Source organism: Lytechinus variegatus, chromosome 2, assembly GCF_018143015.1.
Source record: "Lytechinus variegatus isolate NC3 chromosome 2, Lvar_3.0, whole genome shotgun sequence".
NCBI classification, from domain to species: Eukaryota; Metazoa; Echinodermata; class Echinoidea; order Temnopleuroida; family Toxopneustidae; genus Lytechinus; species Lytechinus variegatus.
In genome coordinates this window covers 80,894,564-80,912,708 of record NC_054741.1, presented here as the reverse complement: position 1 = coordinate 80,912,708, position 18,145 = coordinate 80,894,564, and the positions used below count along the sequence as shown (strand labels likewise).

Below are 18,145 nucleotides of genomic sequence, written 5' to 3'. Positions count from 1 at the left end.
ATTTGTAGTGCGGTTACTCTATTTACGTGTGTTGTCTACGAGTACGAGTGCAGCAGGTTGCAGGATCTAGGAAGAAATAACAAGCGTTTGTGGAAACAAATGTGGAATTCTGCATAAACTTTTGAGAGTTCGAATTAATTACCTTACCTAAAATTCAATCTGTGTAGTTTTTATCCGAGAGGTGGAAATACGTAACGAGCTGCAAGATGTCTTTCGCCGACATGGCCGTGATGGAGACGTTTCGTCTTCTCGACAAGGTTCGAGCTGAGGGTCCAAAAGAACGTCCTGAAAGACCTAACATAGATTTTCCACAGGTCAAACCACACAAACCGAATAAGCCAAAAGAATCGAAGAACCAAAGAACCGATCCTCTACGTATCCTAGACCCTGGAAGGAAGAAACTTACAACAGTTGAATCACAAAGAATTTTGGCAGTATTGGATGAGAGCATAAAAAATGCTGAGGTTGTAAGCTTGCTACCTTACGCTTGTGAAAATGTCAATCGTTTCAGCGTCGTTCTTGGTATTGAGACAGTTGTAACTATACAGGAGCATGAAAAGATCCAGAGTGCATTTAAAGATGCTGCCCAAAAACTTAGCGATTACAAAAATATGGACAAAGTCGAGTCTCGAAAATCTACCCCAGCAGCAGAGTCTGAGATATTACAACCCACCACCAATGATGATGAAGATAATTATGATGAAGTTCAGATGATCGAGAGCAGGAGACAAACTCCATCTGATAGATTAGACAAAGTTGATTCAATTTCACTTATTGATGAGGAAGAAGTGCAGCTTTCAAAAATGGTGAATGTTCAAGCGCAGCAGTTGAAGTTTTCATGCAGAAATATCCTGCGGTTGCTGAGCTTGAACCCAGCAGCAGTCAATGCCCTGAGGTCAGAGATCAAGGAGCGAGACCCAGAGTCTACTTCTATGATTGGATACATGAAGGATCTGAGATCATTTATTTTGGAAAGACTGCTTACCACGCCCTTGGAAGAGAAAGAGAAAACAGATTATCTCAGGGAGATCACCATCAGGGAGCATAAGAATTCTGAAGTCATCAAGAAACTTTCTGCTGAGCTCCAGGAGGCAATTGAAGATAAAGACATGAAGGTATAAAGGGGAGATTCAAAACTTCTTTTCTTATTTCTGTTTTGACATTCCCTTTACATAACGGTACTTGTGTTCTATTTCTCTTTCTAGCCCCTTCCCTCTTCCATTATTTGCTATTGAGTAGATCTAGCCTACTAGTATTATTATTATCATTACTTTTTGTTTTTCTTTAAAAATAATTGCAGAAACTGTCTTAAATTGATCAAATTAATTTGAGATGTGGATACTTTCCACAAATTATATATTTTTTTGACAGCTTACTTGATATATGACCAATGCTTACAAAAAATTAATTGCCTTGTCTATTGTTTTGTGTGTGTGTATTTGGCATGCAGAGCTGGGCCTGTTTCAAAATTGGTAACCATCATGCTTATTTTTGAAAATTGTTTTTAAACGATGTTTTCTCATTTTTTATTGATGATTCATATCTCCTCTTTCATGAAGTATAAGTATCCATTCAATTTTTACAACTTTTCTTGAATTTTTCGCAAATTTTATAACGTGATGCAAATTTGAAAGCATGTCGGACGGAATTCTTTCTCTGAAATTAAATGGTCCTAGGTAACACTTAATATCTTTGTTTTGAAACTGCATGTTTATAAATATTAACATATATATCAATCATCCTTTTTATACATTAACTGGAATCATATATGTAGAAATGAATGATTCCTGCAATTTTAGAAAAGGTAACTCAAAATTTTCTGTCCGACATGCAAAAAATTTCCAAGAAGTTTTCCCTCAGAAAAACCATTGACAATTTTATAGATTTTTCCCAGCCAAGTATCAATGAATTGATTGTAGTCTCAGAATGAATGATGATTTTTAAAATTTACCTGCACCTAAGTAGGAAAAAATAAGGATAACTTTTTTTTCCATCCGACATGAAAGTGGCATGTCGGACGGAATCTATTGAGATAGCACAGATTACACTTCTGTTCTGCAGCTTTCAGTGTACAATAACCTCATATATTACAGTTCAGATTCTGGACACACACAATACACAAACTTACACACAATTAAACAGTACTTAGGTATGGTCTTTTCCTGCAATCTGATTGGTCAGAAGTGATGTACACTTTCAATATGTAAAGCACATGGCTTGGGACCTTCCTCTTGCTTTCACCTTTCCAGTATGGTAGTGGATCGTATTACCGAACACTTTTCATGAATTTGATCATATCAAACACATTATTCCAATAAAATTCACCAAACTTTCACCATAAATACACAAATACCTACAAAATATAAACATGCAGAAATTTTGCCGAAATTGTTTTTCATTTTTACGACATCAGCTTCCAATCGGACCCCTCTTCGCAAGTGAAATATTTTGGTCACTTGAAAAGGTATCGTATTACCGAACGTGTGTTTTCTATGGGAAAAGTTGGGAAAACAACAAAGTCACTGATGAGCTATTTTGACCATATTTTATTGTTTTGAGGATATAAAGACTTCGAAATTGTGTTTTTGATAATTTTTCATCATTTTTCTATTTAAGTTCCCTTTGGAAGGAAGTTGCAAAGGTTTGAGCGTATTTGATTATTTTCTGACGCATATGATGCGCGCGTTCGGTAATACAAGGCCGGTTGGTAATACAATCACTCACTATACTTGTGTTTTACTGGCCAAGGTAGTGTCCTGTTTTACTGTAGAAAACTAACATTATGTATTGCTTTAAGCATTTTCTAAATGAATAGTAAGAAGTTTAAAACTCAGAGATGCATGTGGGATACAAAATTTGCCCAAAATATAGCTGAAGAAAATGATAATCTACTTCATAAGATGCTCATGTTTTTGGATTGGGGAAGGGAGGACTCTGTGCACTTTAGCAACTCAGTGCATGGGCTATAGCCTATGCACAAATCTATCAAGTGTCTTGTGGAAAGTTAAAATAATACTTGACTGCAATATTGTCTGCTTGTTTTACAATTCAATATGAGAGTGCACTGTTTTACATCTGAATTTGTGAATGATAATAATAATAGGGTAAATAATAATGATAAAAATGATAAAAATAATTTTTCATAATACCTGAAATCAATTTTTGTTTCTCAATTTTTATGAAACTGTATCCCACAATTTGTTATAACATCCTAAAAATAAACAGTGAAAAAAAGAAAAAAAATTCTGGATGTGTGCAAAGAACTTAAAACTTATTTAATTTACCATCCTGATGAATTTATTTCGTGAAAAAGCTATCGTGTTTTGGTTGTGATTTTCAGTGTCCTTGAAGTTGCAAGAATGTCGGAGCGTTCAAAAAATGCAATTAGATGCAAAAATTGGCGTGACTCCCTTGATGCTCAAGATCGAAAAGAAAAAGACAGAAATAGAAAACGTCAAGAAAGACAAAAACTTAAACAAAACAAGGAAAAATATGAGTCTGCTCTTCTGAAAGACAAGTGTCGTAAGAGAATGAAAGGAAGAAATGCTTCCTTGTCTTCTATCTCAACTATTCATCAGTCTGCAACTTCTGATCCCACTTCTAACTCGTCTGCTTCCACTGCCATCCATGCTCCTAATACAGCTAATACATCCTCTACATTCTCTGCTTCTACTCCTGAGCCAGCATGCACCACCAAACCATCTACCCCACCATCTAAATCCAGTCCATTCAGCACGAAGCACTCAGCACTAATTTCTGATATTAAAGCTGTCAAACTTGAGTGAAAGTTTGCACCACTTTCTGTGAGGTCTTATGCAATCATTTTCTTTTGAATTGCATTGTTATTCAACTTTGACGGGAAGACTGTTTATTGTTCATTGTTCACCAAAAATACTATTGCGATTTGAAAGTCTCATAATTCATGAAATTAGAAAAAAATTGGGGTGATACGATATGCTGTAATTCTGGTAATTTCATTACTGAGAAATAATGAATCGTACAAAAATTGTACTGAACAGCTAAGTGCATTTTGACTGTGTGCTATTAATCATGTCGGACGGAACCTAGCATGTTGGACGGAATTTCATCAATGTTCCTATGGTAACAAAGTTATAAATAGATGTCAGATCTTTTTAACTATGAAAAACATTAGTACCCATGATGACCTTTCTACAAAAGGCAAGGAATTAATGATTTGGGCAAATTGCTAAAAAAGTAACATTTTCATTCCGTCCGACATGATTGGTTCCGTCCGACATGATGTGATTTTGAATAGTTCCTGTTGCCATGACAACAATCCTTGAATAAAGATTTTTTTGAGAATTTAATGTTTGGTTGTTCTTCTGTTTATTTGACTGTGAATTGCTCACTTATCACTTAAACTTTCGATAGAATAATAACTTGAATAAGAAAAGTCAAGGGTCCTCATTTCTATCGATTCCGTCCGACATGGTCAGTTTTTGCCCTTTTACAGACAAATTTTGAAAAGATACTTGGGAAGTTACTTATACATGATGAAAGTCATGTAAGCTTTCCATGTCCCTGTACAGAAGTCTAAAGAAAACTACCTCTAACAAAAATGACAGCTTCTTTTGCTATCAAATTCCGTCCGACATGATTACGACAATTTTGAAACAGTGAACGCCCAGCTAAACACTGGCAGTATATTGCCCATGTAATTATAAAATAAATCATATTTTTCAATTTTATTGTAAAAAAAAGGAAAATCACGAGATTAACTATTCTTTGTTGTACTTTTTTATTTGTATTTTTCAACGTTCTACAGATCTCAAAACAAAATGATGAAATTCGTCGATTAAAGGGCGACCTCCACCAGTTAGAGAAATTCTCTGAGGAGCACATCAGGAGAACCAAGTCAGAAGCTGACAAACAGCAACAGGCAGACTTCAAGAACTCTGAAGTCAAACAGACCAAGTTACACTCTGATCTTCAGGGTCTACGTACCCAGCTGACCAATCAGACATCAGAGCACAGAGAGAGCGAGTTAGCTTTGAGAAAAGTGAGGATGATTTTCATCTATTTGTAGACTTTGGGATATGAAGCAGTGGGAAAAATCAGTTAATTCAAATTACATGCAGCCCATCTGATTTTTTTTTATTTCATCCAAGAAAAAAATGTATTTTGTTGAAGACATTTAGTACTCAAAAATTTGTCTTTCTTAAAAAAATTCTACATGTTATATTAGTTATTTTTTCAAATGGATTATGTATTATACCATTAAATGAATTATCAACATATTTGATATAATTAAAATGTACACTGAGGAATGAATTTGATGTCTACATTTGTTAGATTTGTAAGAATAATGTTAAACTGTTTCTGAGAATCCCACAACTATGACATAGTTATACAAATATAAACTCCTTCCAAGTAGCTAATTTTAAGATTTTACATTCTTTTTTTTCTACAGAGAAAATATATGATTGAAACTGAAGTAGAAAACTGGATCCAGAAATATGATCAAGATATGGGTGAGAGACAGGTGAGTTAACATGTCCATGACTTTCACGTACCATTTAGATAGTGGCATCTTTTTTTTTGAATGGATATGTGGAGTCAATTTATAGTGTGATTTCAAGTACAGTGTAAGAAAGTGAGAGTAAAATGACAGAGAGAAAGAGAAAGGGGGTGGATATATTTCCTTGAACTTGAAGTGTGATGAATTTACAAGTATTGCCTTCTCAAATTTAAACTTTACTTGGAATTTTACGTGTAGCACACAAGTATGCAAACATTTTTATGCATAAATATACTCATAATAGTAAACCTACATGTATGCAATAAGAATGATGTTCATAGGAAGTTGGTTAATCATTGTGCTTCATATTTTTGTTTATCTCCAGGCCGAGTTTGAAGACCTTGACGCGATCTACACTGAGGAGAAAGCCCAACTCAACGAACTCGAAGAGAGATTCAAGACCCTTGAGGAAGAATACAAAAGAATTGTTGAGGAGAGGCGCATCGCGCAAGAAAAGAAGGAGCGAGAAGAGAGAGAATTAGCGATGATGATCAAGGCTTCAACAATCATCCAAGCATTCTGGAGGTCTTATAAATGTAGGAAAGCTCTGAAGAACAAGGGAAAGAAGGGCAAAAAAGGAAAGAAAGGAAAGAAGGGAAAACGATAAATTAATACAGATTTCACATTATTTGTTACTCTTTTACTCTTGGTGCATCATTGTGGCTCTTCAAATAAATCAGACAAAATGGAACAGGAATTTTTGTGTGTGATGTCACATACACAGGGGGATCATCTCTCAATTTTGATGAATTCTCTATGATTCTTTATTAAACTTACACTTGGACATACCTAGTAAATCATTTTGTAGTCTGATTCTACAGATCATGTGATTTTCGACATATGACCAAGACACCAAGTGCTTTGAAACGTTTTGGTTCTTTTCAATATATTTAGATCCTTTTCATTTTCAGGTTGTATTTATACATGCATTGATGAGCTTGCACTTTAACTCAAAATGAACATTAAGGATTCATATTCATTCTCACTGACCTGCATGTTGAGGTCAAAGTTATCATTACATTATTGTATTTAAATGAAGAATTGGTAAGGAAGATTTTTGTTTACATTCGGTATAGATGATTAGCACTGAAATTTGCTGTAGCATGCCTGTAGATTATAGAATCACTGAGGGTAGGTATTTTGCCTTTGTATACAATTGTTGCCTTGATAACATATTCAGCAGGTCTCGGCTCTTTCTCAAACACTGTTTTCCAGATAAATGTCTTTCAATTTCATGTTCGATTTGAATATATGCAAGATAATTGTTCTGATTAGCTTTTGTATTCTGAAAATACTTGCCTTTTTATTTTTCATGCAAGAGATGTGTAAGAAATTCAAGTTAGCATGGTCAAAGAAAACTATGGTATATAAATAATGAAAGGCTTCCTTTCAAAATAACACCTTGAAATATATCGGTCATTTTGGTGTTTTAGTGATCCTGTTGTTTAGTTTATACCTCACTTTATGAAGTGGCCATTGCCAACTCATTCATTGTGTACAGACTTCCTTAATCCTGCTATTGAAAGTGCAAAAAAGAGTTTTTATTTTGCAATGAAGTGAAGACAAAGAAGTAATGCATGTATGAGCTCATTTTGAATTTCAATGTTTTATATATATGTGCATCAACTTTGTCATTTAATGTTGACTGGCAATGGAAAAACACAAAAGTAGCAGTGATATAGATTTAGAATGAAATTCTTTTTAGTCTGGACTTAATTCTGAGTTACATTTCCTTATACATGTATGTATACCATCCATTTTCTGGTGTAAGAGTATTTCATCAGAATTCAAAGTTTATTGGGTTGGTATACATGTATTTATTCAATATTTTACAATGATACTGCACCATTGAGCAGGGTCTCCATTGAGCATTTATTTTTTATAATAAATGTTCTCCTTGCGTCAGATATATGTATATCCTTTGATTTGAAAATACACTACATGTACTTTAAATACTGAATGAGCCAAAATTAATATTTTCCCATTACTATTTCTGTTAGAATTCCAATTCTATATAATTATGTAAGATATGTATATTGTAGCGTATATGATTTTAAATGAGAATATATTCAAACAAATTAAAGCTCCCATTATTGATGTATTTTTTTCTTTCATCGCAATGAAATCACTTCAGGAGTGTAAAAGGAGGGGAAAAAAGAAGAAAGTGGATGAAAAGAGAATGATGGTTACCTTGGGATGATAGAAAGAAATGAGAGGGCGAGAGGCTCTGATGGTGTGAGAGATAAGAGATTTCATTGAGAACATTTTCCTTATCTGTTAGCAAAGTAAGAGTAAAGATGCTCAAAGAACATTAAGTGATTGTCATCCAAACTCTTTAGTATCTGACTAGCACCCCACTTTCTTACATATACAGTATATTAATTGGCACATATTTTATGTAGAAATTATATAGCAGGTCCAGTTGATGTAATGTTGCCTTGTCTTGCTCTGTATATACCCAGTCTATATAACCCACCACTAATTGTTGCAGGCAATTTTTTGGCCTCTATCATCTTAATGCTTTCTAATGTAACTTCTAGTAGAAGTAGGTTCTTTATTTTATTGACATTGCTATCAGACTGAACTCATCATGTTCATGTAGTTTAGTAATGCTCAAAGGTTCAAGATTCTTTGTACACGATTTATTTTTTTTTAACCATGCAATTTTTTAACCATGCAATTATGAAGTTTGCTGCCCTCTATTGGGTACCTATGGGGTTTCCTCGGCATCTTTCTGAATAGACTCGCTGACAAGGTTACTGAGATCTTGAGAAAAATACTTTATAAATATTATATATAGAATTTTAAATTGTTAATTGGTATTATCTTCTACCTTTTGATGAAGTGATTGATTACAATGTATGGTTGAAATCTAGTGAATTCTGTTTTAAATACTTGAAGATAGATGTTCTTCGTCTGTCTCGGGTCTCTTAAAAATAATGATAAACTTGAGCTCAGCCAACGCACCAGTCAAGAAATTTATATATTCTTTCACTCACACGAGATTTTTTTTATCGACGCCAACATAACCAAGATAGGATTGTAGATTATCATCAATCAGCAATACAAGTCTCTCTTATCTTCATGGCAGGGTAGATCGAAAGAGAGAGAATTAGCACCGTAAATCGTGTCGCTTCGTCATAAAACACTTTTTTTTCTTACATTTTGTCTTACGGACATGAACTTCGCACATCGATGTAATTAGGTTACAAACAATTATCAATATTTCCCCCAGAGTGAATGCTCCGGTGTAAGGCGAGTGCCCCTCATTTTGATTGATGGGGTCTTTCCATGCACCCCCCCTCATACGTCATCACGTCCCGCGAAGCATTCGTAGAAAAGCCAAGAGAGGGCATCGACCCTTGGTGTCATAACCTCAGTGACCTTGGTTTAAGGACATGCCAATATATCTCACTGCCCCTCGATTTGTTACTAGTCTCAGAAGAGAACCTGGTCCTTTGAGGTAGGGTCAATTGTCCTTGATAGCCATGAAGTGCCCATTCCTCACTTCCCGATTCCACACCTTTCCCCCGATTGCATTAACGCTTATAGTTGTGCTGCGGAACACAGTGAAAATATAAATTATAATATTATAGCGCAGCTTTTATATGACTATAGGGGGTCAATTGAAGTTTCATAGATCATTTTCATTCATTGACAAATAAAATGCAAACACATGAGAAAAAAAAATGTCCAACCGCTTGGTACCATGCTTTTTAAAAATAAATTTCGAGCTCATTGACGTTGTTCCGGTACACTAAAGAGAAATTACGAGGGAATCTCTTGGTACAAAGGGCACATAAAATGAGGCTGAACATGCATGAGTCTGAACTTTATAGGCTATGATATTTAGTGACTTATAAACAATTTCCTGTATATGTCTTATTATTAGCACGTTTCATGTGTTAATTGAATTAACATTCCAAAGCAGTGAGCCAGTCAATCGCTAGAATAGTGAGGGGGGGGGGGGCAAATTAAGAATATGATGTTTTGAATGGCAAAAGCAATGGATGAACTTGAGATTTCTAAATAGTTTGCCGACGCAATGCATTTTTCAAAAATATCATCCACTTTCTTTGCTACACATTAAGACTCCAGTAGGTCTATGAACATTTCATCCAAGCTATCACTGATCTGATTTGCCTTTTGGTAGAATAGAATGAACTTTTATTTTCACATAGGCCTTTCAAGAAATAAAAGTTAGATTATCCTACTTATCTTGGGAACGGGGAAAGTTTTCGATGGTACCCATATCTTATCAAATCTGCCGTCATAATTTATGAATAAAAAAAAATCAATGAAATCTTAAATAGAGATCTTTTTGTATTAGTTCGACATGATAGTAAGTAATGTTGCTGTCTCTTGGTCATCATATCACCAGTGACATTCAATGTATTCAGTCAACACGTCTCAACTCCCATCTGGTATCTACCCGAGCATATGGCAATGAATTTCCCTTCTACCAACTCGCCCGGTTTCTACTAAAGAGCAATTTTTCTAAATACCTTTAACGATTTTTAAACTTAATTCAAATGCATATATCGAATATTGCTCCCTCGGTACTAATAAACTTCAAATCAAAGAAAAGTATGGCAATCCGATAAATTGATGGGATATTTCCTGCACCGACTTGGTCATTAAAGAAGCAAGAAAAAAATAGAGGGTTTTAGAAAACGGTTTATCAAATTAACGTTGACACAGCATGACATTTCGTCAGGTGTGAGACGGTTAATAGTAAGAGAGTTTGAAGGCCATAGCTTTGAAGTGTGATTGACAAATCTGATTTGAGGAAACAAATCTATGTAAACTGCGAATCATAACTGAACAGAGTCATTAATGCAATTTGCCATGTCACGTTCTCTGAGTGCAGCAGAGTTCATTGCACTTCATCTGAGAGAAAAAGGGAAAGACGACAGAGAGGGAGAGGGGAGGGGTAGAACACATTTCTTCTAAAATCATGAATATGGCTTATCCGAAGTCCTTTTTTATGTTTTATTATTATATATATATATATATATAAGGTGTTTTAATATTCTGGTTCTCCGATCCTATTCTTCGTCACAGCCGATTTAGTTTTCGACGGTACATACGCTATTTTAGATGAAATTTTATTCATTTAATTCCTTAAAAAATAAATAATAACACAAAACATAAGATCAATAAAGAGGAATTTAATGATCACTAACAATGCTATCAATTATAACTTATTGATCGATCTTTAATGTTCATCTAGTTGGCATTGATTTTTTTTTTGCAAATGAACAAGGTAAGAAGAGAAATTTGTTTTAATCACCTTTCTTTCTTGATGATTTTAACATGTTTTAGTATTGAATTCTGCTCTTCTCTAGGTCATCTTTATTGCATTTCGTTAAAAATTATTTTAAACCATTTATACTTTGCCAAAGAAAACGTCATTGACTGCAGTTTTAGTAAATGTTTCACTTTATAATAAAAGTGCATTGAAATAAAACATCAACCATGCTGGCCACTATATGATTTTATTCATATTTTCATATCATAATATATATTAATATGTATATCATAAAACTTTCGGTGTTGTAGAAAGCAACATGAACAAAACCTGGTATTGAACTGCAGTGTTAGTTTTTATGATGATTTTATTTGTAGGAAATCATTTCTCAAGGATGGAGCATACTGCAAATTTTAAGATGTTATTTTTGTTAATATCTTTCTGTTTCTACGTGTTTACAATTTCCAAAAACGTGTGCAAAATGGCCCTTTAAAAAGAAAAGGAATACATTATCGAGAGATGGCGCTAAATATCCTCGATTATGAAAGCCAAATCTTCACAAAGAATCAACCATTAAATAAGAATAAAATATCACTACACTTATGTGATAATTATTAATCCCAGATTTGACTTTCACAAAGCCTCTATTATGGTTTTAGATCATTTATTAAGGTTTTAGATCATTCCACGTCTTCATATACGATTTGCTCTCAAACAAAGTATTAACCCCTTTAAAGTTTATGACAAATTGAAATGAATAATAAGAGACAAAGATATGAAAGAAAAGGTTTTCTTGTTGAGCGGAGACCCTAAGTTGCCCTCAGTTATTTGATATCTCATATCATATTTTTCTCTAGCCCTCAGGCGATGATTCCGTCACATTTCCGATGCAATTTCTCGCCTAAAACTCACGGGATTTTCTCCTCCCCCATACCCCTCCTTTATCCGGTCTTACTCAACAGTTCAGGTGCATGAATTTATGTCTGATTATTAACACTATCTTTAGATATTCATGTTGTCTGGATAAATCTATTTCGCTAGCGGCATTCACTGGCATGTTTTTACAAAATTTAAATTGCCCATATGGCGAATGAAAAAGAACGATGGATTGAGATGATAATTTTTCTTAAAAGGAAAAATTATGTCTTTTTGATATTCATATTTACATTGGTAAATATCAATAGAGTATATGTCTCGCATTTCGTCATTCAATACAAACAATAACGTATATACTTCCTGTAATGGAGTATGCAGTTCACACTTCAATATGCTTTTGGTATATTCATGAATTGATTCAATGAATTTTGCTTTTCGTTTGCAAAGTTACGGCACATGAATATTTTTCAAACTTATATTTACAGTACAATAAAAAGATAGTATAGTGGGTATTTAACTATTATTGTAAGTTATAGAGTAAGAGTGTCAGCGTGGTTTTGTGAACTGGGACCAGTTACATAAAGACTTACAACTGTAGTTTGCCATGATGATAGCTACCATGGTAACAAGACTCAGCAGCCAATCACAATCAAGGTTCCCATGTTAATTACAGTAAAGGTAAAGTTATCACAGTTCAGTGTAAGTCTGTCAGGAAACAGGCCCAAGATTTAGGAAATACTGGAAGAGCACAAAGTAAAAGCAGTCTGAATTCACTTGTAACCAAAAACAACAACAGATATACTTTAGTGTATTTTACTATTCCAATAGTGTGATGAGTATATAGGTGTAATGTAGCCCGACGACCACATTTCCCTATCGGCAGCTCTGCAGCCGACATCTCCGGCATGAGCTTTCGTCGTCTTCCGCACATTCGTCAGAGCATGGACCTTTAGTAATGGGTCCATGTTCAGAGCAATATAGATGGCGGTTCCACCGACGAAAGGCGGCAAGAAATTTCAAACCACTTCTACATTTCTGGTCCTTTTTATGATTTTTTCTGGTCATTTTTATGATTTTCTTACAAGATGGTACTATATAAAGCAAGGCGCCGATGCCCTTTTTGTTTTTCAAGTATATAGCTGGGGAACGAAGGGGAAAAAAGAAGAATATCAGAAGAGATATCTTGGTCTTGTAATTTACTGTGCTATAGTCATTATTGAGAGAAAGAAACGATCACTATTGAAATCTAGTATGTGCTCATTTTGTGTGTTCTGCATGTGGGTTGGTGTGCATGTGTGTGATTCCTTTTTTCATACTTTTATTCATCAAACTGTTTCTCTATTTATCCACAAATTGTGCATTCCCCTTTTTATTCAATTTGATTTGATTTATTTATTAACCGAATTATGTACAATTTTATAAATGTCTTTTTTTTTACTTTTGTCTTAATTTACCCATACATTGTGTTATATATTGATAATGATGTCATTCATGATGTCATACCATGACTCACAATTGTAGCTGCGCAGGCGCAATGCGGAATAAACTTGCTTTGGAATCATATACCAAGAGTATCAGACGTGTGCTTATTTATGTGCCTTAATTACTAATTACTGTAGATTAATTAGGAGTACATAACAACGAATCTGGCGACGAGGATTAACTTTTGTGTTTGTTCTTCACTTTGGTAAAGTTCGAGTACCTGAGGATGGCTACTTTTGGAACAATTGGTGAATTTCGGGAAGACGAAGGGAGTTGGTCCGAGTACATTGAGCGTATGGGACACTACTTCGACGCCAATAGCATCATTGATGAGGGGAGGAAAAGATCCATTTTACTAAGTGTTTGTGGAGCCTCAACCTACAAATTAATGTCAAGTTTGGCGGCACCAAGGAAACCAGGTGAAGTTGAGTTCAAGGAACTTGTGAAATTAATGACTGATCATCGAGATCCAAAGCCATCGGTGATCGTCCAACGATTCAAGTTTAACAGCAGGCCGAGGAGACCAGATGAATCGCTGTCAACTTACATTGCTGAACTGCGACGATTGGCTAATGAATGTAAGTTTGATACTATTTTAGAGGAGATGTTGAGAGATAGGATTGTGTGCGGAGTGGCAGATGATAGAATACAAAGGAGATTATTGGCTGAACCAACTCTAACATTTGAAAAAGCTAAAGATATTGCATTAGCTATGGAATTAGCTGATAAAAATACAGCCGATCTCAGAGATCAGAACAAAGGCGAGATGGTGAACAAAATCGCTCATGGTGTTCGTCATCGTAAGTCGTCACAACGCCCTGTTTCCAAGAAACATTCCTCATGCGGTCGCTGCGGAAAGGGACAGCATCAAGGAGAGGCTTGTCCAGCAAAAGACGGAGAGTGTTTCCACTGCGGGAAAAAGGGACATTTCGCCGTGGTATGCAGAGCGAAAGGAGAGAGGAAGGACCAGAGAAAAGTTTTCCAGCAGCAAGGGAAACGGACCGCCTCCAATAAATCTCGCACTCTGCAAATCGAAACAAGAGAGGAGGATGAAAACGAAAGCTACGGGCTGTATTCACACTCGACGAAAGCTTCCAAACCGCCTCCGATTATGACTCAGCTAATAGTGGAAGGGAAACCTATAAACTTCCAAGTGGACACGGGCTCAGCAGTAACGCTCATCAATGAGAAAACGTGGCTCTCTCAGTGGAGTGACAGAGAGAGGCCTAAGCTGAGCGAACCAATAACGCGGCTTCGTACATACACCGAGCACTTGGTAGACATTATCGGAGAATGTGAAGTCGCCGTATCCAAGGGCAACCAGGAGGAACGCTTGCCTTTGATAGTTGCGAGAGGCAGAGGGCCGAATCTCATGGGACGAGATTGGCTGCACGAAATAAAGTTGGACTGGAGGGAGATAAACTTGGTCAGGGTCAATGACGCAGTAGACAGATTGTGTTCAGACTACGCGGGACTGTTCACACGAGAACTTGGAAAGTTGAAAGGTGTAGAAGTAGATCTGGATATTGACCCCGATGCATCACCTAAGTTTTTGAAGGCCCGTCCAGTTCCATTTTCGCTTCGAAGTCGTCTGGATCAAGAGCTGGATCGCCTTCTAGCAGATGACATAATTGAACCAGTTCAATATTCAAACTGGGCAGCTCCAGTGGTCCCAGTTGTCAAAGGAGATGGATCCATTCGCATTTGTGGGGATTATAAAACCACAATTAACACAGCAGCTCGATCGGATACCTATCCGATCCCGAGAGTTGAAGAGCTATTTGCAAGGCTTGCAAATGGAAAGAAATTCACAAAACTGGATCTTTCTCATGCATATCAACAGCTAGTCCTGTCTGAGAAATCCAGGGAGTTCGTCACTATCAACACACATCGAGGGTTATTTAGATATAAGAGACTGCCTTTTGGAGTTTCAACTGCGCCTTCTGTGTTTCAGCGGACGATGGAGTCATTGCTGGCTGGTATACCAGGTGTGGCCGTCTACCTAGATGATCTTCTCATCACAGGAGAGTCAACAGATGCCCACATGAAGAACCTGAGAGCAGTCCTGGATGTTCTTCTGAAAGCTGGACTAAGACTGAAGAAAGAGAAATGTGTGTTTCTCAAGGAAGAGGTTGATTACCTCGGACACACAATCACTGAAAAGGGTCTTCGTCCCACGGGGGACAAGGTGCAAGCCATTACAAATGCGCCCGAACCGAAGAGCGTAAAGGAACTCCGGTCGTTCCTGGGCTTGCTGAATTACTATGGGAAATTTCTACCCGACCTTGCATCGAATCTAGAACCTCTTCATCGGTTGTTGAGGAAAGACGCAAGATGGCGGTGGGGTAAAGAGCAGAAACAGGCATTCGGTAGAGCCAAACAGTTGCTTAATTCAACTAGAGTGTTAGCTCACTACAATCCGGAAGAGCAACTTATACTAGCTTGCGACGCTAGTCCGTACGGTGTCGGAGCCGTACTCGCACATAGATTTTCGGATGGGACCGAAAAACCCATCGGGTTCGCGTCGCGAACACTGAATGTTGCAGAACGCAGATATTCGCAATTAGATAAGGAAGGTCTAGCGATTGTATTTGGTGTAAAACGGTTTCACCAATATCTGTATGGCCGTAAATTCGAAATAATAACGGATCATAAGCCGTTACTTGGTCTTTTTGGCGAGAAGAAAGCCATTCCACAGATGGCTTCTCCGCGCGTCCAACGGTGGGCGATTACACTTGCGGCATACGAATATGAAATAAAGTATAAAGCGGGAGAGAAAAATTCAAATGCTGATGCACTTAGTAGATTACCGCTAGAATCAACCATTCCGGATCCTCCGATCCCGGGGGATATCATACTTCTCATGGATACATTAGATAGGACACCGATAACGCCTTCGCGCGTCCGTTCTCTTACCGACAAAGATCCGATCTTGTCGCGGGTCCGTAACTTCATCTTACAAGGATGGCCTACAATGGATGAATTACAAGATAAGGCATTCGGTCCGTATTTGAATAGAAAAGATGAATTGAGTGTTCATGACGGAGTAATATTGTGGGGAGCTCGCGCGGTGCTTCCCCCTGAAATGTCGAGAAGCAATGATGGAAGAATTGCACGATGCACATCCGGGGATAGTGCGTATGAAAGCAATGGCGAGAAGTTGCGTATGGTGGCCACAGATTGACAAAGATTTGGAGCGTAAAGTTAAATCTTGCGAAAAATGTCAATCACACCAGCGACAACCGTCGAAAGCTCCACCACATCAGTGGGAATATCCAAGTAAACCATGGTCGCGAATTCATGTCGATTACGCAGGTCCAGTGGAAGGGAAAATGTTACTAGTAATAGTAGATGCGTATTCAAAATGGATAGATGTTCACATTACGAATAAATCGACAAGCGAAGCGACAATAGACAAATTGAGGGAAGTCTTTTCGGCACAAGGTCTTCCTCAAACGCTGGTTTCGGATAATGGGCCCTGTTTCACGAGTGAGGAATTCGCTATGTTCATGAAAATGAACGCAATCAATCACATTCGAGGTGCACCATATCACCCAGCTACTAATGGTCTCGCGGAAAGAGCAGTGCAAACTGTGAAAAGAGCACTCAGAAAAATGAGTGGACCCCTTCAGACGAGATTAGCAAGGTTCTTGTTGAGTTACCGTACAACTCCACAAGCTACCACAAATCAGTCACCGGCAGAATTGCTCATGAACCGAAAGTTGCGTACTCGCATATCTTCTGTTCTGCCTGATGTGAACGCAACCGTTGAGAACAAACAATTCTCACAGACCGCTCACACTTCTCGCAAACTTCGCGAATTTAAGATAGGAGAAGAAGTCCTTGTGAGAAATTACGGGCGAGGCAACCAATGGCTACCCGGAAAAGTAGTCGAACGTAACGGTCCGGTATCCTATGTCGTAAATGTCAATACCAATAACTCGACGCTGACATGGAAACGTCATGTTGACCAATTGCGGAGTCGAATCTCGACTTCATCGACCTCGAACGACGACACCGGCCCGACACACGAAGATGACGTTATCATCCGTGATAACGACAATGATGACCGCAATGTCAATGAAGATCAGATAGACATTCGCGCGGATCGTGAAGACAATCCTGAAGTCGAACACGATGACGGTATAAAGCATTATCCTAGACGAGAGCGTAGAAAACCAAACTATTATGGATTTTCGTAATGTTGGATACAACAATAATTTGAATAAGATCTTGTCTTGGATTATAAACTCACATATTTTGGGACCTTGTCAAAATTCCTGATTTAATTGTCTAGTTCAGTGAGACAAAAAGTATCATTGATTTTATTAGTTTTGATTTTAACTTCAGTTCCTGACTGACGTATATCATTTAATAATGTTTGATAATTATCAAAAGTTTCTTAAAGGTAAAATTTGAATCTGGGAACTGAAAGAAATTGTTACATTTCAATATATAGTTTCATAACCAATTGAATAGTTACTGGTACAGTTTTGAGTTGCAAATTGAATTGGGATGTTGAAAAGGTATGTTTAATCTAAGGGGGGAGAGATGTTATATATTGATAATGATGTCATTCATGATGTCATACCATGACTCACAATTGTAGCTGCGCAGGCGCAATGCGGAATAAACTTGCTTTGGAATCATACACCAAGAGTATCAGACGTGTGCTTATTTATGTGCCTTAATTACTAATTACTGTAGATTAATTAGGAGTACATAACACATTGAGCGTTCCTTTTTTTATTCAATTTGATTTAATTTGTTTATTAATCCAATTATGTATAATTTTATAAATGTCTTTTTTTGTACTTTTATCTTATTTTTTTCTTCAAGTATTGTTGTGTTTGTTTTTACCCTATTTTGTCTTGATATGTATTTGCAATTTTTATTCATTTTCAACCGTTATATTCACCTACCTTTCCTCAATATTTTTCATATTTTTTTGCAATGTAAATGTCTATGAGTTTTTACTTCTTTTATTCATACTCCTT

At 36.7% G+C, this 18,145-nt stretch overlaps 2 protein-coding genes across 2 annotated transcripts; both read left to right on the top strand.

Moving 5' to 3' along the window:
- The first annotated feature begins 41 nt into the window (after positions 1-41).
- Positions 42-6,215, top strand: LOC121409224 (dynein regulatory complex protein 10-like). Its single transcript, XM_041601084.1, has 4 exons — positions 42-1,115; positions 4,787-5,020; positions 5,432-5,503; positions 5,865-6,215. The coding sequence occupies exons 1-4, from the start codon at positions 207-209 to the stop codon at positions 6,144-6,146; spliced, it is 1,497 nt and encodes a 498-aa protein (XP_041457018.1). The 5' UTR covers positions 42-206; the 3' UTR covers positions 6,147-6,215.
- Positions 6,216-13,374: 7,159 nt separating this feature from the next.
- On the top strand, positions 13,375-16,332 carry LOC121406974. Its single transcript, XM_041597847.1, has one exon. The coding sequence runs from the start codon at positions 13,375-13,377 to the stop codon at positions 16,330-16,332; it is 2,958 nt and encodes a 985-aa protein (XP_041453781.1).
- Positions 16,333-18,145: the final 1,813 nt, after the last annotated feature.